The 22490-nt window shown below is 33.3% G+C and overlaps 1 protein-coding gene across 1 annotated transcript; it reads right to left on the reverse strand.

The window, feature by feature from the left end:
* Positions 1 to 759: 759 nt before the first annotated feature.
* On the reverse strand, positions 760 to 2286 carry LOC122310305 (zinc finger BED domain-containing protein RICESLEEPER 2-like). The gene has a single exon (XM_043124201.1). It carries the CDS (start codon positions 2284 to 2286, stop codon positions 760 to 762), a length of 1527 nt encoding a protein of 508 aa, XP_042980135.1.
* Positions 2287 to 22490: the final 20204 nt, after the last annotated feature.

Consider the following 22490-nt stretch of genomic DNA (forward strand, 5'->3'; position numbering starts at 1 on the left):
CCCAAATGCTCCATTTTTTCAACATGCTCAAAAAACAGAATGTAAGTTTGTATGGGCCTATTGCTGTGGCAAGAGAATATGAGTTTCTGATGGAACATCCATCTATTGACAAGAGAAAAACAGTAGTTAGTATTTTTGTGAATAAATTAATAATAGTAAGTATAAAATAGTATAATAGCAATAGGCAATTAAAATAAATAAAACACACTTACAGAATTTGTGGATGATCTTTTAAGCCCATATAGTGTTCTAACCCAATCAGACCCACATAACAACATCTGGACAGTTTCAGTCTTCAATGAAGCTCTATGAGGATCAATGACTCTGCCTCCTGTGCTGAATGTTGATTCTGAGCTAACTGTGGTAATTGGAGTAGCCAAAATATCTCGGGTCAGTTTGGACAAAGTTCGAAACTTGAGACTATTTGTTTTCCACCATTCCAAGGCATCAAAACTTGCATCTGAACCCTCTTCACAAATATAAATGCTCTCCTTTAAATAATTGTCCAGTTCTGATTTACTAGGCTGCACAGTATCAACACTTCTAACAAAAGATTTAAATAATGACTGGCCACTCTGCATGCTTCTCCCAGTCCCAACACTTGAGGAAGAACCAGATACATTCATTCGAGCATTATCCTGCTCTCTTAGTTGAATTGTATTCATGAACATACTCATTATATAACTCAAGCAACACAGCAGACACATGATCAATATTCTTTGTAGCCTCCGGCCCGTGATAAATTAAAGGAAAACAAAACTAGATCAGGACCATTTTGAATCTAGGATCTAACACCGCAGCAATTGACATCAATAGATTACACTCCCCCCAATATTTGTCAAACTTAGCACTCATTTTTCTTACCATTGATTTCATGTACTCATTCTCATCTCTATTCTTCTTACCTAAAATGTCCTTCATTCTCCAAACTTCAGAAAGAAATAAGTTTGCTGTTGGGTAATTACTTCCAGATACAATATTGGTGACTTCATTGAAAATAGCTAATAGTTGACAAACATTTTCAACTTGCCCCCACTCTTCAACAGTTGGAACCCATTCAAAACATCTATCTCTATCACTATATCTAGGAAAAACTTCTTTAAACTGAATTGCAGCATCCAACATTAAATAAGTGCTGTTCCATCTTGTAGGCACATCTAAAATCAGTTTCTTTGAGGGCAATTGTAACTGTTTTGCAATTTCACTAAACTGTTTTAGCCTACTCTTCGATGCTACCAGATATTTTATATCATCTCTAACACAATCAACAATATCCCTAATCTCCCCAAGTCCATACTGTACAAGTAAATTTGTTATATGTGCACAACAATGTACATGAAACAGTTGGCCACTTATAGACAGTGTTTTCTTCAATCTAAAATCATATTTCAAGATCCGAATGGCAACATCATTAGAACTAGTATTGTCAACAGTAATTGAACTAATTTTATTCTCAATCCCCCAACTTTGGAAACACTTTTCTAAAGCATCAGCAATAAGAAGGCCAGTATGTGGAGGTGGCACATTACAAAAGTTTAAGACACGCCTCTGAAGGTGCCAATCAGAGTCTATAAAATGACATGTCACTACCATATATGAAAGTTTTTGACAAGAAGTCCACATGTCAGTTGTGATATGAACCTTATTCACATGTTTAAGCAAAGCCCTTAACTTTGTCTTTTCATTCTCATAAGTTCTCATGCATTCTTTTTTTGCAGCAGCCCAAGACATTTTTTCCCAATATGGAGTGTTTGCACTCATGAATCTATTAAATACCACATGTTCCATTAAAGAGAATGGATATTCATGGTAAAGTATCATATGAGAGGCAAGCTCTCGGACCCTATTACGATCATAGGTAAAGTTTGAGACAGTGAAGGCACCATCTGCCTCCTTAGACTCAACTGCTAAGACTTTTTGTTTTTTCTTAGACCCCATGTATGGCAAACAAGTCAGCAGGTGCCTACGTAATTTAGTGGTAGAACTTGAGTGAGAAGCTTTAAATATAGTTTTACACCACTTACATTGAGGCTGTTTAACCCCATTGCTATCAACTTCAACAAAATCCTTCCATACATCAGAAGTCCTCTTTCTTCTTTTTTTTCTTTCATAGGCTACTGTTTGAACTTCTGTGGAAGGGCCTTCAGTAGACACAGTATTAGGGGCCTGAGAATTTTGGGCAGTGTCTCTATCATTATCAGATATGGCCTCTACTAAGCTAATCCCAACAGAGTTTTCATTTTCATACTCCTTTACCGGATCAACATCATTAACTGGATCACCCATTTGGTAGGATCTAATATTTTGTAAACACAAAACCAGAAACATCCAATAAGCATGGGATCACAGACCAGAAATCAAAACAACCTTTTAACTTGGTGGCTCAAGGTGCCACCAGAAGGCAATGATACTAAAAGATGTTAAAGTCAAACAATTTCACAATAACAGTTTTATTATACAGCCCTGCCTTGATGGCTCAATGTGCCTCCAAAAGGCAAGGCTGATATAGTTGATTTAATTCAACTAAAACAGATGTTAAAGTCAAACTAATTTGACTTGAACAGTTTTAGTATTCAATCTTACCTTAGTGGCTCGATGTGCCTCCAGAAGCAAGGCACCTCAACAACATAAACATAGAAGAAACTAGATAAAACTTGAAGCAATCACCATGAAAAACACAAATGCCATTTCATACTTGTAATTAGAACAGAAACACAAAACAGATTGAAACAGATTAATCAAGCAACACAATTTTATGGCATAATTAAATACTTGAAGCAAGAACAATGTATAAACATTTATAATCAAGTAAAACAGATTCTACATATGCATATTTAAGTACTTGAAATTAGAACAGAAACACAAAACAGATTGGAACAGATTAATCAAGCAACACAATTTTATGGCATAATTAAATACTTTCTCAAGAACAATGTATAAACATTTATACATTGTTCAAAACAGATTCTACATATGCATATTTAAGTACTTGAAATTAGAACATAAACAAAAAACAGATTGGATAAGAATTAAGATGAATCAAGTAACACATGGTAAAGATAACAACATTAAATACTTGAAGCAATCACCATATATGATCCTTTATAATCAACCAAAACAGATTCAAAAAAGTATATTGAAATACTTGAAATTAGAACATAAACACAGTTACACAACTACAAGACAGATTGTAAATTTAATACTTGAAGCAACACCATATATGATCCTTTATAAGCAACCAAAATAGATTCAAAAAGTATATTTAAATATTTGAAATTAGAACATAAACACAGTTACACAACTACAAGACAGATTGTAAATTTAATATAACCAATACATGCAACATTAAAACATGCACCACTACTTAAGGCCAAAATCACCATAGGATCAGATTAATCAACCCAAACATGAACAATAAAGCATTATTAAATAGTTCAAGCAAGAACATAAAGCATCATTAAATAACAATTAACTTGAGAGGCTGAGAGAACTCACTTGCGACTATAAATTTTTCTTTGAGCACAACTCAGTAGGCAAGATGATTAGCCAAGCAGCAAAGACAGATATAAAAGCAGAAAGCTCAAGTTAGACGCCAAGTTCTAAAATTGTAAGCAATAGCAAAATAACCAAATATTGGGCATATTCAACTATTACAAATCAAAAGAAAAAATTAAAATTAAAACATAAACTTAACAATCAAAGTGATGGACAACCAAAACAGTCATAGTCTCAGTGTCTCACAGTTACCAAAATTAGCATATACGACTGCTTCATGATCACGATTCATGAATGACAGTGTACTATAATGATTTCATGTAGATCTATTGTGCCCACAATACCACAAATCACAATATGAAAAAGAGTTAGGATAGAACCAGAAATGGGCATTGAAAATAGCTACATAAAACTATAACTAGATAAATCAATCAAATCTGCCAACATCCCCAACCAAATGCGTAGAAAAAGGAAACTAAATTGGGTAATAGACTCGTAGATGGACGAATCGACGAACCAGAGAACTACAAGCCACAAAATCAGGGAAGCAGTGGTTGGGAGTCATAAATGCATGCATTTAATGACCCATTTGTCGAGGACCGGCTGCTTTCTCAGAGGCTGAGATTACAGCAACGGTTCCCCTCTAAAACGGCCGCCGACTGCATCTGCTAGCGTTTCTAGTAGACTGCAGAAGCAGTCATTTTCACTCGACGGCCCGAGGCCCCTCGAGAACAAATGCTGCCCAAATGCACCACACAAATCAAATGATAGATTAAGATGACATATAGGAGGTAACTAGTAAATAGTAATCGGTGTAACCGTGTAAGCATAAGAGATTCAGAGAATGGATAATAGGAGAAGAAGCTAGGGTTTCTCGATGGGAACAGATTGTGAGAGGAGAGAAAGTGAAGCGGCAAGGCCGAGAGAGTGAAATTTCACTTGGTGAAAGTGAAACGTGAAATGGCGCAGTAGTAGAACTAGATGAAGACTCGGGAAGCATTGTAAGTTGTAACCCTAGGGTAAATGTGCCTCCATTAAAATCCAACGGCTCCAAAGTCCCAAGAAAAAGTAACCACATATCCAACGGTTCAAATCAATCTAGGGTTTAATTGGATTCGGCTCTTTAATTAAATTTATACTAGCATAAAAAAGCATATTTAAATATTATTCTATTAAAAAAAAATACTATAGTCTATGCATTATAAATTATAATACATGTTAATTTTTTTATATTATAATTTTTATAATTAGCAAGTAGTGACTGTAGTGTTGTAAAAAAAACTATATTTATTTATAATAATTAATTATACTATAAAATTGTCTAACATTATATTTTATCAAACATTCTCCTAATTGGTACTCATAATATAAATTTATAGTTATATTAATTAGTATAATATAATAATACTATAGGCTAATACCGTATATTAACCAAAAAGAGTATTCTATTTTAGAAAATATTATAAGTTATAAATTATAATGCATGTTAATTGTTATATAAATTAATTTTTAAAACTAGCAAGTAGTGTTGCAAATTCATAGAATATATAATGATATAATCTAAGAATCATAGGTGATAAGTATTTAATAATTATGTTATGATAGATTAATAAAAATATTGTAAATAGAATGATATAATTATGATTTATGAGTGATATGTTATAGGGCAATAAGTTATGACTATAGCTTATAGACTATAGCCTAGAGCCTTATTATCCTATAAGCATAACTTCTTATATGACATTTCACTATTTGATAAGAATAAGATAAATATATCAATATCATATATTAATATTATAAATTAAATATATAAACTTATAGTATATGTAGAAGAAAATATTTAACTATAAGTCACTATAATTCTATATACATAATTAATAATACATATATAACTATTGATTATTATATATATATTTTATATTTTACTATATATGTATAAATATATACGAGTCGAGCTCACGAGTCGAGTCGAGCTTTATACGAGTATATTCACGAACATTAATCGAGTCGGTCGAGTTTTATATGAGTTTGTATCGTTTAATAATTGAGTTTATTTTTGTGTTTACGAACGGCCCATTTAATATTCGATTCGAGCCGATTTCAAGTTTATTCGAGTCGAATTCGAGCTGCCTGTCGAGTAGCTTGTTTATTTTATAGCCCTAATTATATTAGGTTCTTAGACTTATAGCACTTGTATTATCACATTTGATTAGTATGTGATTATATATGAGTTTAAAATTCTCAAGTTATTACTTTATGTAAAGAACTTGAGCACAACAACTATTCGCAGCAACATATTTTGCCTCAGCAGTAGTTAATGCAACAGAATTTTACTTTTAACTAAACCATGAAACAAATGTATGACCTAAGAAATAACATGTTCTATTAGTGCTTTTTCGATCAACTTTGCAACCAGCATAATCTGCATTTGAGTAGCTGATTAGATCAAAAGAAGTGTACTTAGTATATCATAACCCTAGGTCAATTATACTAATAAGATATCTAAGAATGCACTTAACTGTAGTCAAATGAGATTCTTTTGGAAATGATTGAAAACGTGCACATAAGCATACACTGAATTTAATATCTGATCTACTGGCTGTCAAATATAATAAGATACTAACTATACATCGATATACCTTTGAGTTAACCGGCTTATCGGTTTCATCCTTATTAAGTTTAGTGGACGGGCTCATTGGTGTTTAAATTTCTTTAGAACCTTCTATCCCAAACTTTTTGAATAATTTCTTAATATATTTTGATTGATTAATAAATATTTCACTTTTTGCGTACTTGATTTGTAATACGAGAAAGAATGTAGGTTCTTCCATCATGCTTATTTCAAATTCTTCCTGTATACTCCTAGCAAAAACTTGGTACATATTTTCATTAGTAGCACCAAATATTATATCATCAACATAAATTTGAATCAATAGAATATCGTCATTTTTGTATTTAATGAAAAGAGTTATATCATTTTTTCCTATTGAAAAATTATTTTCAATCAAGAAACTACTGAATTTCTCATACCGAGCTCTAGGAGCTTGTTTGAATCCATATTTTTTTTGTGAGCTTGAAAATATGATTTGAAAAAATATGATTTTCAAAATTTGGAGGTTGCTCAATAAAAACCTTTTCATTTATAAAACTATTTAAGAAGACATTTTTAAGATCCATTTGAAAAATTTTGAAATCTTTATAACAAGTATATCCAAGTAGCATTTGAATAGTTTCTAATCTTGCGACCGGTACTGCATATGTCTCATCATAATCGATTCATTTTTTTCATTGAAACCTTGGACTACAAATTGAGTTTTATTTCTATTAATGACTATGGACTCATCTTTCTTGTTTCTAAAAATTCATTTTGTTATAATAATAATATGATTTTTGGATCTAAGAACAAGTGTCTAAATATCATTTATTTCAAATTGATTTAGTTCTTCTTGCATAGTTAGAATTCAAGATTCATCAAGAAGTAATTTATCAATATTTTTGGGTTCAATATGAGATAGAAAAGTAATATGATTACAAATATTTTTAAGAGATGATCGAGTATGTACACCTTGTGAAGGATCTCCAAGAATTTATTCAACTTGATGATCTTTCACAAATTTCTACTGTTTGGTTGCATCTTGTATTAAATTTTGATGATCTTTCCTGATATCTCCATGTTGGACTTCCTCTATTGTGTTCTTTTTGTTGAGATTGAAACTTTTCGTATTATTTATACCTCATGTTTCTTCATCAGTAGATTTTTTGGAGAGTAGAGAGTTAGATTCATCAAATACTACATGCATAGATTCTTGTATAGTTAAAGTTTTTTTATTGAATACTCCATAAATTATACTATTAGTAGAATACCAGAAAAATATATCTTCATTAGATTTTGTATCAAATTTGCCTAAATTATCCCTACCATTCAAAATGAAATATTTGCATCTAAATATATGAAAGTAATTAATGTTGGATTTTTTCGACCTTAACATAACTCTATTTATAATATAATATGCAATATTTACTATTTTAGCTCAAAAATAACTAGGCAATTTGTTTTTCTATTAAGCATTATTCTTGCCATCTCTTGAAAAAATCTGTTTTTTTTCTTTACTACTCCATTTTGTTAAGAAGTTTGAGGAGCAGAGAAATTATGTACAAAACCATTTTCATCACAAAAAGTTTCAACAATTTTATTAACAAACTCTCCCCCCTATCACTTCGAATACTTGAAATAGTATAACCATTTTTCATTTTGACTTCTTTTACATAACTAAGTAAATGCATTATGTGTCTTATCTTTATGAGTAAGAAATATGACCCAAGTATATTTAGAGAAATCATCAACAATAACAATTGCATAATGTTTTCCTCCTAAACTTGCAATTCTATTTGGTCTAAAAGATCCATATGTATCAGTTATATTGATCTAGTAGTGGAAATATATTTCTTAGTTTTAAAAGAAATTTTTATTTATTTACCAAATTGGTATGCATTACAAATTTCGTCTTTAAGAAAATTTACCTTTGGTAAACATTTCACAAGATCATGTTTTGAAAGTTTAGAAATATGTTCCATGTTAGTATGATCTAGTCTTCTATGTCATAGATAACCAGTTTTATTTTGAGTTAAAAAATAAATAGCATCTTGTGAGGCTGTTTCTTCAAATTCGATTGTATGAATATTGTTGCTTATAAAAATAATAAACAAACATTACAATTATGATCATTCAAAATAATAAACTTATCCCTTTTAAAAATAATTGTAAATAATTTATCACATGATTGATTTATACTTAAAAGATTATATTTTAGACTTTCGACAAGTAGTACATATTCAATTATGAGGGAAGACACATTGCCAATTTTACATATTCCCACGATCTTCTCTTTTAACTTGTCTCCAAATATCATGTGTCATTCTTTTTTGGATTTAAGATTAAAGAATTTAGTTTTATCTCCCGTTATGTGTTTTGAACATCTAGTATCTAAAAACCATTTATTTGTACTTGTGAATGATTTCATGCGTACCAATAAAAACAATTAAAATGCTTTTTCTTATTACCCAAGTTTTTTGGGTCCTTCATTCATTGGTATTAGAAGAAATAAGATTTTTAGTACCCATATGACTCTAATAGTCATTGTATGTTTTTTTATGATAGGATAAGTATGATAATTATGACCATTTCTATTATAAAAATAGCAAATAACATGTGGCATGTATGAAGAACTTGAATTATTGTAATAATATCTTTCTTTGAAAAAATTATTTTTATGAAAAGATTTTTGAATAGTAAATTTTTATTTATAAGGATCATCAAAGAAGTTTTTATAAGATTTGTATTTTTGTTTTGACATGTATCCTAAGCCTACCTTATCAAAAACACATATTTAATTATCAAGAAATTTTTCAAAATTTCTTTTTTCGTTCATAAAATTTTCAACAATATTTTTTAAATCAGTTATTTTTTTTTTGTAACTCAAGATTTTCTTCTTTCGAAACAATGGTTTCTTTTCTTAAAATATCAATTTCATTTGTTAAAGAAGAATTTTCTTTGTCAAAGTAGTATATTTGATACCTCATTTTTCAAATTCTTCATGTACCTCTTTTAAAACATTTTACAATTATTTATATGAAATATCTTTAATATTATTAAGATTTGTTACCTCAAGGTTATTTTTGGTCATAAGACAAAGATTTGCTGAATCTTCATTGCTTGTTTTGCTATTTAAGCTATTTGAATTATCATCTTATGTAGCTTTAATTGATTTCTTGCTCTTATTTCAATCTTTCTTTATCAGATGATCATTTTCCTTGATATGTCCAGACTTATTGCATTAATAACAAATTAAAGAATTATTTTTATCTGAATCATGTTTAGAAAACTTTTTGAAAGATTTCATTGGAGGAACTTTATTTTTCTTTAAAAACCTCTTAACTCTTCTTGTTATCATTGCAACATCTTCATCTTTGTCGTCATTTTCCTCATTTTCATCACTTTTACTTTCATGAGGATCAGGTTTAAGTGCCAAGTTTTTTTTTGGTTTTCCTTGTTCTTCTCCTCTTTTCAATGTGCACTTATGGGTGGTAAGTGACCCAATCATGGGTGATAAGTGATCCGATAAGTTCATTCACTTCAAACTTCTTGAGGTCTCTATCTTCAAGAATCGTCGTCACTTTTGATTCCTAGCATTTTGGTAGAGGGTTGAGAATTTTTCTTACTATTTCCACCTTGGATAGATTTTGTCGAGAGCTGTCAAGTTTTTTATAATGTTAATAAAACAAGTGTACATACTAAAAATAGATTTATCATCATTCATCTTAAACATTTCATATTCATGAGTGAGAATATAAATTTTTGATTTCTTAACTTGCAAAATTCCTTTATAAGTAATTTCTAAGTTATCTCAAATTTCATTTGCCGTAGTACAAGTCATTATTCTGTTGAACTTATTTCCATTGAAAGCATTATAGAGGAAATTCAAAACTGTTATATTTAATGTATAAATTCTATCGTCTTCACGATCAAACTATTTTTCTTCTTTTTTGACCTTTATTCCATCAACCACTTTTGTTGAGATATAAGATCCATTTACAATAAATTTTCAAATTTCTCAACCTTGAACTTGAAGCAATATTATCATTCTAACTTTTTACAATGAGTAATTGGCTCCATAAAATAGTGGAGGCCAACCGCTAGATTGGCTTTCACCAAATGAAGCTGCACTCTTAGCCATAAGATCTTAATTTAAAATATAGTTAATCATATAAAAGAGCTTTTGTTCTGATACCAATTGTTGCCCATATGACTAACATAAGAGGGGGTGAATTGGGTTGTATTTAAAAAATTAACAATTATAAATCAAATATACAATATAAAATATGAATAAGATACGAAAAACCAATAAATATAAAGATTAAGGGTAAGAGAGAAGTAAACTTATTATATTAATGAAGTTCGGCCCCACTATTTACGTTGTCGCCTCAAGCTATCCCTTGAGAATTTTCAAATTCACTATTTAACCTCATTTAGGTGGAGATAGAAACCTATTACACATTTGAATAACACCGCCACAAAGAATCCGTATAGAACACCCTCTATATTTGCAATCACCTTATACATTGTGATTCAACTATTCCCTATGTAGAACATTTTCTACACGCACAAGGGTTATACGCACCCTTTTAGTGATACAAGAGTTGATAATGGGTAGATTATCGGAGAACACTCATCAATGAGTGAAATAAGAATAATACAATGTAAATTATATCTTTCTCAAAATAAATAAGGGTTAAGGCTTAATGATTAGTAAGAGATATTAAAAATTTTGAATGAATGCTGCAAAACTTACAACGATATGAGTATGATCTTGATATTGCAAATTTGAAGATCTCTATTGAGCCATTTATAAGCATATGAGACTTTATATTCAAATTTGAAAATATTCACATGTCAAAAACAATATTATTCACTTTTTAAAAATTCAAATAAAAGTTTCTCACTGTCAGAAGACATCATTCACTTTTCAAAAAATTCAAATAAAAGTTTTTCTTTTTCAATTGTTAAAGACAACCCCATTCACTTTTACAAAATTTCAAATATAATCTTTTTACTTTTCGCATATGACAAAAAGAGTATTATTTACTTTTCAAACTTTTCTAACAAAATCATTTACCTTTTACATAAGTAAAAAATAGGATAATTCATTTCTAAAATGTTCAAATAATCAATCATCTTTAATATTTTCAAAATTTAACTTTTAATCATGTCATGCATATATGAAGGATGACATCAATCATCTTTCAAAAAGTTTAAATTTAATTTTCAATAATATCATGCACATGTGGAAAATGTAATTTAATGCTTTATGAGAAAATATTAATTTTGAATCTTAATCCTAATTTCAATTTTTTTTAAAAGATTTACAAAATTACTTTATGAGCTTTACCGTGAGTTTGTTCCCTTCTTGCTCATGCTTGATTTCTTGATGTGCTTGACTCCATAGTAGAGACAACTTGAACTTGAGATTTTTTTATTATTTAAATTCGTTTGTTATCATCAAAATCAATATGTAGGTATATAATTACAAGAAGTTTGAAACTTTTAGTTTGACAGTGTGATTTGATGGATAATTTACTTAGGATTTATCAGTCTGATGATGCTAGGAGTCCCTAGCATGTACCACTAGGCTGTCTACACCTGATTTTTTTTCTTTCAAATATTTTTTTAACATCCTTCATTATTAAGAAAAAATTAAAAAAATACATAATTTCGCAAATAATTATTTTCTTAATTATTAAAAAAATTAAAATAGCTTAACGATAACTTTAATATAAGTATTGACATTTTTCAATATTGTACATGAATGTTGCGAGAAAGGAGAGATACAGACGGGTTCAAATTGGAAACAAAACCTACAAATGATAGATTGTCATGATCTGCAGTTTTATGTTTTCTAGAAGTTGATAATCTTCATGCCACTAGCCACCGGTACGTACTTGTTTCTCATATTGTTTGATACCTTTGAGGTTTTGCTTTCTTTCAAAACATTTCCCTTAATTTCCAAGAGTTCATTTTTACTTGAAAGGAAAAATATTTATTATTATAGGTGTACAATAAAATTTTAAATATTTTCGGCGCATGCATGGCTAGTTAAATGAACAGTAAAAATAGTTGGACTTATATTTAGAGGTCAAATCTGTTGAGCCAAATATGTCTGTCATTCAATTTTTATACTTTTTTTATTTTTTATTTTTCTCGTATCTTTCAAAGCTCTTCTTGGTAGAATTGGAACTCTCTAGGTACTATATGTTATGTTGTAATTAGATAAAAATAAATCAATAGAAAAATTATCATATTACATTTAGTTGGTGTACGTCTGCCGATTATATCTGGATAGACTAAAATGTCTATAGACTTTTGATATATTTGTTGTCAACAAACATTGCAGATCGAGCATTGGGGAGTTGGGGAATCTTGAAGATATTTGGGGTTATCTCTTTATTACGAATCTCAAAAATGTCAAATCTCCTATCGATGCTTTGGATCCAACGTCGTTGGAGGATAAGAAGCAACTTAAGAGTTTGGAGTTGGAATGGGACGCTACAACTAGCAATATTTCAGAAAGTCAAATAACTATATTGGAGAATCTCCAACCACATATAAACTTGAAAAGACTCCGTATCAAGTATTGTGGTGGTAAAAGCTTTTCAGGTTGGATCGCTCATCGTTCCTTCTCTATAATTGTAAATATTGCCACATCTTGACATCATTTGGACAACTACACTCTCTCCCGAGCCTCTTGATCATTGGGTTTTATGGAATTACTAGAGTGGGTATGGAGTTCTATGGTAACGGTTCCTCTACGTTTAAGCCATTCGAAGCCTTGAAAGTTTTAACGTTCCAAGACATGCTAGAATGGGAAAATTGGTTATGTTTCGATTCTAAAAATGAAGGTGAAGCTAATTTTCATCGTCCTGAAGAGTTTGAGATTGTTAAGTGCCCCAAGCTAACAGGAGGATTGCCACCCATCTTCCTTTTTTAGCCAGACTTGAGATTGTTGAATGTTTGCAACTGGCTGCCTCACTCCCAAGGGCTCCTACTCTACGTTAATTGAAGTTAGTTCATCCATATGCTTGCAATATTAAGGGGCTTTAGAAAGCCCATGTTATTCAAAACATAAGCATACATTCACATCACTGGAGAAAACAGTACCCCTCACACCCAACAATGAAAAAAGAGAAATACTTTTTGCAGTCGGCAAATACAGTCGGTGTGCAGTCGTGGAGAAAAAAGTGAATTAATACGGGACTTACATGGAAAAAAAATTATTTTTTTAACTTTTTTTTATTCATGTAGGTCCCCCTGAATATAAAAAATTAATTAATTTTTATTCATTCTGTATAGTCGACTGCACGCCGACTACATTTGCCGACTGTATGTAGCAAAGCCGATGAAAAAAAGTTTCAAAAAGCCCACATGTACTTAAAACGCATGATATATATAGATGTAACTTGTTAACCATACACAAGTACTGGATCGATACGAGAAAGATCGAAGTGGCCCAAGTAAATCTTTTATTCTACAAGATCAAAGTAGAAGATGGTAATAGGATCGAATCATTAATTAACCTTAATTTGTTTTGTTTATTTTGTTTCTATGGCTAGGTACGTAAGGTGAGCATTAATGTCTTTGCTGATTTCAAGTGTCAATTGAAGCAATGTATGCGGTTCTGAATTAAACATTCTCATTCAGCTTTTCATATTCCAAGGTCCAGTGAACCAAGCTACCCTCAGCCTTGGATATAGTTTGAACAATAGCTTTGAAGCTCTTGTACTCTTGCTGGAGATCTCCTTCTCTCACTTTGCAAGTGACCTTCTGTTTTGTTCATCTTTTGCTTCAATTATCTGCTTAGTGACTTTAGCTTTTCCTCTTTGTTTTACCTGGCATTTGGAAAAAAAATTAATACTTGTGTTTGACCTAAACTCAAGTTATTTTGGGATGAATGCCCATGTTGGTAATTCAAAGACTGTTATGTATATATATTTTATCAAAAAATCTATGTACAATCAATTTTGCAAATGGAACACATAATATTTCATAGAGAAAATAAGTCCAATTTGGCTCATTAGAAGAGCAATATTTGGTAAATAAATAAAAAGTAGTTTGAGAGTCTATATAATTAGTCAATTAAATAACACTAATCAATTTAATGAATTTAACGTCATTACAAGGATTTAGGGTTTTTGCAGTGCCTAAAATCCTTGCAAATACTACTTAAAAATGCTATAATTGATCAATTGCAGTGTTGTTACCCTCCTTGCACGTTTGACGGTATAAAATTTTCTTTTTTGATCAATAGCAACGTAATTGAAAAAACGCTGCAAATGAGTTCTTTTGTAGCGTTTTTAAACCGCTGCAACGACAAAACTATCATGCTGCAAAGGGCCGGCTCATCTGAGTGGCTTGGCGCTGCAATAGATTAATTGCAGCGAAATTTATCCTTGCTATATCTTTAAATTTTGCTGCAATAGCCTTTGAACAAAAGCAACGCTAAATTTGTTTCGTTGCTTTTGTCATTTTTTGCAACGCTTAAAATCGCTGCAATTGATTTATAAGCGCTTCAATTTGTAGATATCAAAAGCAACATACCATTCTAGCACTGCTTTTATCACTTTTTATAGCGTCTATTTATTGCTGCAAAAATAAAAAAAAGGCTGCAAATGGGTATTCCAAAAGGAACAATTTTTGTTTCATTGCTTTAATTTGTTTGCAACGTCATTAGATCGCTGCAAATACTTGAAAAGCGCTGCAATGGAGTGAAACCAAATGCAACAACTTTATTTTCGTTGCTTTGATTTTTAGTTGCAGCACTCTGTAATCATTGCGTTAGAGGTTTTTTAACGTTAAAAAAATGCTGCAAATGATCAATTGCAGCAATTTTGGAAAATATTTTGCAATGCTTGGGAACGAATGTATCTCAGGGTATTTACAACAATCAAAAATAGCTGGAAAAGCTTTTTTTACAATTTTTTTTCCTCCGCTTTGTCTTAAGACGTGGGTATCTGAAAGTTTTATCTTCAGCCAATCAACTAAATTATTTAAATGTCCAATTTAGTAACTAACTTAAAATAATAAATTAATTAGTCCAAATAATATTACTAAATTTTAGTTATTTATATGTCCAAATAATAAATTAATTTTGTTTTAATACCTTAAACCCAATTTATGAATTTTTAATATTTTTTCACCTACATGAAATGACCACACCTAGCCGAAACCCAATATTAAATACTTATAAATTAGTAAACATAATAGAAAATCCTAGAACTTCCCTTATATGCACTATTAAATACCTTGGATTCAAATCTTGTGATATAATACATCAAACAAATTCATTCATCTAATCCTTTTTGGGAATTCACATTAATATAGTTATGGGCTGTACAATGCGGTTGACCAAATGGAACCAAGAACCTACAACTTTTCTAACTACTAAATATATAGCGCAACCAGTCCTGCTCTTTTATATTTAAAAATGTTATCTAAACCAAGTGCACCTGGGCATTGTAGGCAGGTTATAACAACTTCATCTCAACTACATCATGCAGGGGGGATTCTCTTTTGCATTCTTTATAACGTCTCTTTCTCCAACTCCAACCTGGTAGAGATAAATAAAATGACTAGTCAGGTGATTGTAAATACTTATTTATAGCGATTTATGGTATGCACAAACACATATTTGTCCCAACACTCGCTATAAATAGAAGGATACAAAAAATGTAACTAAAGAAGATATGCAAGATACCCAAAAAATCATAAAACACACATCTCAATGACGGGCAGATGATGATACATGAAATTTGATGATCTAGACCCTCATGCATCATGTGATGCACGCAATGTCGTAGGAAGTTGCTAAATATTAATACCGTTATGCCCACTTTTATGAAATTTTGCATTAATGTTATTGTCATTTCTTTTAGGATTATTGACACTGAAGCAGAATATGTTTTCAACTATATGTACACCTAGCCAGTGAGAGAGAACATCATTCTTTATTGCCAACGACTGAAGTTCTAAAACAAAGTGATTCATATACCTTCCATTCAAGTACATTTTGATTATAGAATCAATCAAATTAAATAATTGGCAGACTACACATTCTGCTTTTTTGAAACCATATTTGACGGGGATAATTAATTTATTTTCCATCTTAGTCACATGGGCCAACATTGTGCTTCACATCAAAACTAGAAAATTTCAGTTTTGATATAAGGGATATTCCTAATGATATTACAGCTTGGTTCTACTCTTAAGATGTTAAAGAATCCTATTTGGCTTTGGAAGGAAAAATAGCGACTGAACCATAAGAAATGTGGGATATATGCACATTCTCTTGGTAGATTGGAGTATCTAACCCATAACATGTATACATACTACGTAAACCCTGATATTTAAAGCTTTGCCACCTATTTTTATCAGTCATTTAATGCAACAGTCTGTAGCTATATGGAATTCTAATAATGTGTAAAAGCTAGTATGCAGAATCCAACATGCTAATAGGACTCCATTAATCTTTAGTTAATTAACATATCTTTCTAAAATAGTGTATCTTCTTTGAAATATCAGAATTGATGTGTACCTGTTGACTGCTCTTCACAATTCCCTCCACAGAATCAACAAGTTTCACTCAGATTATCAATTAGAGCAATGGCTTCTTGGAACTTCACATTTTCTGGCATGTACAAGGAGATGTTAGTGAGATTTAAGTAATATCAGAAAATTATTTTATCTATATCTATTATTTTATGCTAGCAGAAAACAAGCCAGAATCCCACTACAAATGCACTTGCCCCTCAATGTACTAAGAATCTTATGGTTCTCAAGTCATGCAATCTATCATTGGTGGCAAAATGACATGCAATTAAAATATTATGCAATTAAAAATTTATTGAGATTGATGAATCCAAAGGTCTCTTAAGTTCCACCAATCATCACATTAACATTAATAAAGATAAAAACAGTGACAGATATGATGGAACTTGTGAGTTACAACATGGTAGACCCATTTGAAATGAAACTTAAGTAAATTGGATTTATAGGTCGGCTAGCTGGTTAAATGGTCATAGACTTATCTACCTCAATGAGGAAAAGATGTAGGAAACAAGCCTACAAAAAGCTAGAGATGTTTGAAAAATCCAAGAAGAGCCTAATTAAAGTGAGAATACAAGAAAACATAATGCGCAAGCATGGTGACCAGACCAGAAAAACACTAGCAAGACAAACTCATGAGTTAGAAAGAATCTTGGGTGCATCCTTCATTTAGCAAAATGTAGTATTTGCAATCTACATCAAAGAAATAATTAGAATAAATAATGTACTAAACATATATTGCTTCTCATTCATTGGAAAAAAGTTCTTGTTGAAGTGCATTTGCTTCTCAAAAGAAACCATACTCACTAATAAAAATGAACAAAAACTAAAAATCATTTTAGACGTCTTTGTGGCACTAGACATACACAACAAAGTGTATCTATGACCAAGGCATTGAACTCATATACTTTAATTGTTAGGTGATTTATGCATGTAATTTCCACCTCTGTAGCAACTTAGCACCTTGTATGAAAAAAAAAAAAAAACAAAAAAAATCATTTCAATGCATCATATACAATATGTTCATCCGAAAAAACTATATTGGGTGCATCTTACACAATTTGTTCAAGAAGATAACAAATTTAGGAAAACAGTTCACTGAAAGATGTACCTATTGAATTCACGTTGGAATAAGCAAGAAAAGCAGCATTTTTGTTATACCTGATATACATAAACTTCCAATTTTTCTAGGCTATTCAAAACCTAATGGAAAATCTGGATAATTAGTCATTTAATTAGGGATTTCAAGCAAAAATCAGTCAATTAGAGGTTACGGTGCAAATTAAAACAATCACCCAAAAATTATAAACATTTACTAAACCAACATCTACACGTAGACAAAATGCAGATATAAATAAATAAAAAAATTGGTGAAAGCAAAATTGCAACTTTCAGATTCCCACATTTATCATAACATCTACACGCTCATAAGCTCCCATTTTTGCAAAGCAACGAGCGGGGATGAAGGGGGAGAGAGAGGAAAATGAGTAGCATCAATATATGTGATGACAGAAGGACTGCAACAATTGTTAGGTTCGACAATGCCAACGTCCGATGCAAAGAGAAACCGGTGTCCCAAATCACTCCGACACTAATCACACACACACAGAGTGGGATGGGGAGGAAATGATGACCATGGCTTCCGTGGAAGGGAAATGAGGTGGTGAAGATTGTAGGGTTCGGAACGTAGGCGACAATGGAGGTAGATTTCCAGCCGTGTGTATGAAGTTGGTCTCCTGGGCACTGAAGGTAGGAGAAATGGGTAATAGGCGTGAAGTGGAGAAGTCTGAACTCGGTAACAGAGTGGTTTCGGGGGGGAAAAATAAATTGCTTTCCGTTTTGGCGCCCATAGCTAGTAGCAACGATATTAGCCCGCTGTAAGAAGTTTTTTTTTTTTTTTTTTTGCAACACATATTGTCGTCGCTATACACTCAAATTTCGTTGCAAAAAATTAAGTGAAGCGCCCCGCTTCATTAAACCATATATCGATGTAAAAATATTGCACGGAGTAATATTTCGCTGCAAAAGAATATCTAATTCAGCGATTTTAATTGCAACAAAATAAAAAACGCTGCAAAATGCCTAATTTCTTGTAGTGTGTATCTTGCTTTGTTTCAATCCTACAAAATACCTTTAGATTTACCAAAATTTGAGAACTCATCGATCGGAAGGAAGTTCTAAAATATTTAGGAGAGAAAACCTGGTAAGAAAATTTGCAAAAGATGGAAGGAAAAGATTTGTCAAAATTAGTTTGGGTAGCTACATATAAGGATTGTATTTACCAAAATGTGAAATCATTTTACCAATATAAATATCACATATATATTTTATACTTTAATACACGTGTCGTGTAAATTAGTGTTTTATTTGTACATAGTATAAATACTCTGTGATGACCCGCTTTTACGTGTATTTTCACTGAAGGGTTGTTTTTAATTTAATTAATATAGTGGTTTATTTATTTAAAATTATTGTGTTTTAAATTGGTTTTTAATTTATTAGATGTTGTGTTTAATTTATTTAGTCGTTTTACGGTTTTTAATCTCATTCTCGGCAGATCTGTTTTGGTTTCCAGAGTGAGGACTGGACCTCATTTCTTTTCCATCATCTTTTCTTTTTCTTTTCTCTTTTTCCTTTTTATTTTTCCTTTTCCTTCTTTTTCTTTCTTTTTCTTTCTTTTCTTCTTCTTTCTTCTCCTTTCTCTCCCGCGTACGCCGAACAACTTCTCCTTCTCGTCGCCGCCCCTTTGACTGCCCAGTTCTCCGCTGTCCGGCCACCGTGTAGTGCACCACCACCACCATTCTCTTCCCCTCCCACTAGTGATCATCCCCACCAATTTTCAGAGCCATCGGACCAACCGTTAGCCGCCACGAGCCCCTGGAAGTCACGGCACCTGCCTGTTTTTCTCCCCTGTCGCCGGTTGCTTTCGCAGCCCAGAACCACCGCTCTCCGGTGGTGTGTCCTACACCACCTACCCATTTTTCTTCCCCTCTCACCGGTGAATATCCCCACCAAGTTTCACCTCCATCCGAGCTACTGTTAGCCACCACGAGCTCCTCCAAGTCATACAGTTTTTAACCGATTCCGGCGACGTCGCACCACCTCCGGACACCATCTCTTCACAGCTTCTTCCCCTACCTCTTGCCGACCTAAACCACCCATTTCCGGCCTCGATCAGTTGTGGGAGCAGCTCCCACGAGCTTAACTCCGTTCAGCCCCTTTTTGACCTTCGACCGCCATTTCCACCACCATCCACGTCCAAAACTCATTTCCTTTAGCTTCATAAATATCTCAAGACCATTCTATATCAATTTTGTGCCTTGGTTTGTCCCTGTTCGAAAGTGGGTAATTTATTACCCACGGCCACAGTGTAAATTACAGTGTTACGTTGCTTTTCCTCCGCTGTTTGCAACGCCGCGAGCTTCCAAAAAAATACCATATAGCGCTGTAAGTATTTTCCAAACTCTAATTTTAGATTTAAATATATTTTGTTCGTACAATATTTATTTGACTGCTGGTTGGTTGATTCCGGACTTAGTCCGAGGAGTTCGGGGGTCGGATGGATTGAGGACAGAGTGCTTGGTTTTGGTTGTTTGTGATTGCTTGATTATTTGAGCCATGAGGCGTGTGTTACATATTGCATACATGTGATTTTTATTTTAAGTGAGAAAATCATGTTTTTGTTGGCGTAAATGGTTTTCGGGTGCATGTGTTTCACGAGCCCAAGCCGGGATGGGTTATTATCTCGGTGGAGCTCCTCTGGTCACTCAGGAGTGGATAATACTGAGTGACGTTCCCTGGGTTGTCGCAGGGCAACGACCGGATCGCACGATACAGTAACGCTGTCGTGTCGACTCCGTGGTCCCTAGAGTGGCATGGACTAGAGGATGGCCTGGCCAGGTACGCGCTAGGCGCGAGTCTGGGCATCGCTCGTTTAGGTGTCACATGCGTAGTCGTTACCTGCGGTGTGGCATAGAGCCAGGGTGTGCGGATGATCCCTAGGAGAGATCATGGTGCATGCATAATTGGTTTGTTTTTATGGTTTTCGGATGCGGGCCATTTTCTGGGAAAATGGCAAGGTTTGGTTTTGAGGCTTTTGATCTATTTTCTGGGAAAATGGTGGTTTGGGCCATTATCTGGGATAATGGCGAGGCTTGGTTTTAAGCGTTATATTTTTGGGCCAAATGAGTTTTTGGCGTGCTTGGAAAAAAATGGTTTTACAAGACGTGTGCATTGGTTTTTCTTTCATGCATATTGTTTGAGTTTTATATGTTTTTATCTAGTGGTGTTTAGATTTTACTTACCTGTGGCACCATTTTTGGTTTCGTAGATTTTAGTGCAGAGTTTGAGGAAGAGGAGGAGGCTGAGCCCGAGGATGCGGCTCCGTCAGAGTGCTGAGTTAAAATCTATGGTTTGTTTTCACCTTTGAAAATATTTTTGTGTTTTGTAATATTTTATCATATGTTTTAAACAATTTTGTATTAAATTAAGAAAAATTCTGGTACTTAGTTATTGACTTTGCTTTTTGCTACGTGTTTCTCGTGCACATTCGTTGCTTATACACACACTTGGCACATGTCGATAGGGTGGTGACCCGTGATGTCATCATCCGGATGTCTCGATTTTCCCGTGTCCGTGCGTGGGGATTTGGGGGCGTCACAGGTGGTATCAGAGCGGTTTGGCTCTAGGTAAAACCACATGTCCCGTAGGTAGTACCAGAATATCTTTTTTAAAGTCATGTTTTAAAATTTATGTTAAGTAAAGTTGCTATTTGATTTGTTTTATTTGTTTGAACTTGGTTGCTTGTTTTTATTTATTTAGTTATGTTATTGCATGCTGGTTTCTTTTGTTTCTTGCTATGTGATGTTGGTTTTGGTTTTTGATTTTATGTTGGTTTTATTTTTTTTCTTAAAAGGGGTCAAAGGTTGTGTTGTGGCAGGAAAAATGGTGAGACCAAGGAAAGCTACTCAGGAGCCACGGAACGATACATCGAGAGATGACTCCATAGCCCAAGCAATACGGCAGATGACGGAGTTTATGCAGCAGAATTTTAGGCCACAACAGGCAGGGCCTTGGCCACAACAAGGAGGACCTTGGCCACAACAAGGGGGTCCCTGGCCACAATAAGGAGGGCCTTGTCCACAACAAGGAGGGCTTTGGCCACAACCAGGAGGTCCTTGGCCACATCAGGGAGGGCCTAGTGGCATGGTGCAAGCTGGATGCACTTATGAGCGCTTTCTGACACATAGAACTCCACACTTCACTGGAGAAGAGGATCCACTTCAAGCTGGAAAGTGGATCAAAGACTTGGAAAGAACTTTTGAGGTGTGTGGTTGCACCGAGGCGCAACAAGTACTGTACGCCAGCTAACTGTTGCAAGGCACCGCTTCTGATTGGTGGGATACCAAGAGGGTAATGCTGGAATCAGAATTGGGATCTTTCGCCGCTGTGACCTGGCAGCGCTTCAAGAAAGAGTTTAATGATCGCTTCTTTCCTGCTTCTGTTAGGAAGCAAAAGGTAAGAGAGTTCTCAAATTTGGTCCAAGGGAGCACGACAGTGGAACAGTACGCCCGAAAATTTATAGAACTTGGGCGATTTGTTCCCCACCTCATCACCACAGAAGAAATGCGAGCTGAGCATTTCCAGGAGGAACTACGCCCTGATATACGTCGTATGGTGGTCAGTCACCGGATATCCACTTTTCAGGACTTAGTAGATGTGGCCACCCTTGTGGAGCGAGAGAATAATCTGAGTATGGGCTCCCCTCCGGGACATAAGAGGCGGAGTTTTTCTGGTGAAGGAAGTAGCTCGGGTTCGCCTCAAAAATTTGTTCAGCGGACCG

Source organism: Carya illinoinensis, chromosome 5 (genome assembly GCF_018687715.1).
Source record: "Carya illinoinensis cultivar Pawnee chromosome 5, C.illinoinensisPawnee_v1, whole genome shotgun sequence".
In the NCBI taxonomy this organism is placed as follows: Eukaryota; Viridiplantae; Streptophyta; class Magnoliopsida; order Fagales; family Juglandaceae; genus Carya; species Carya illinoinensis.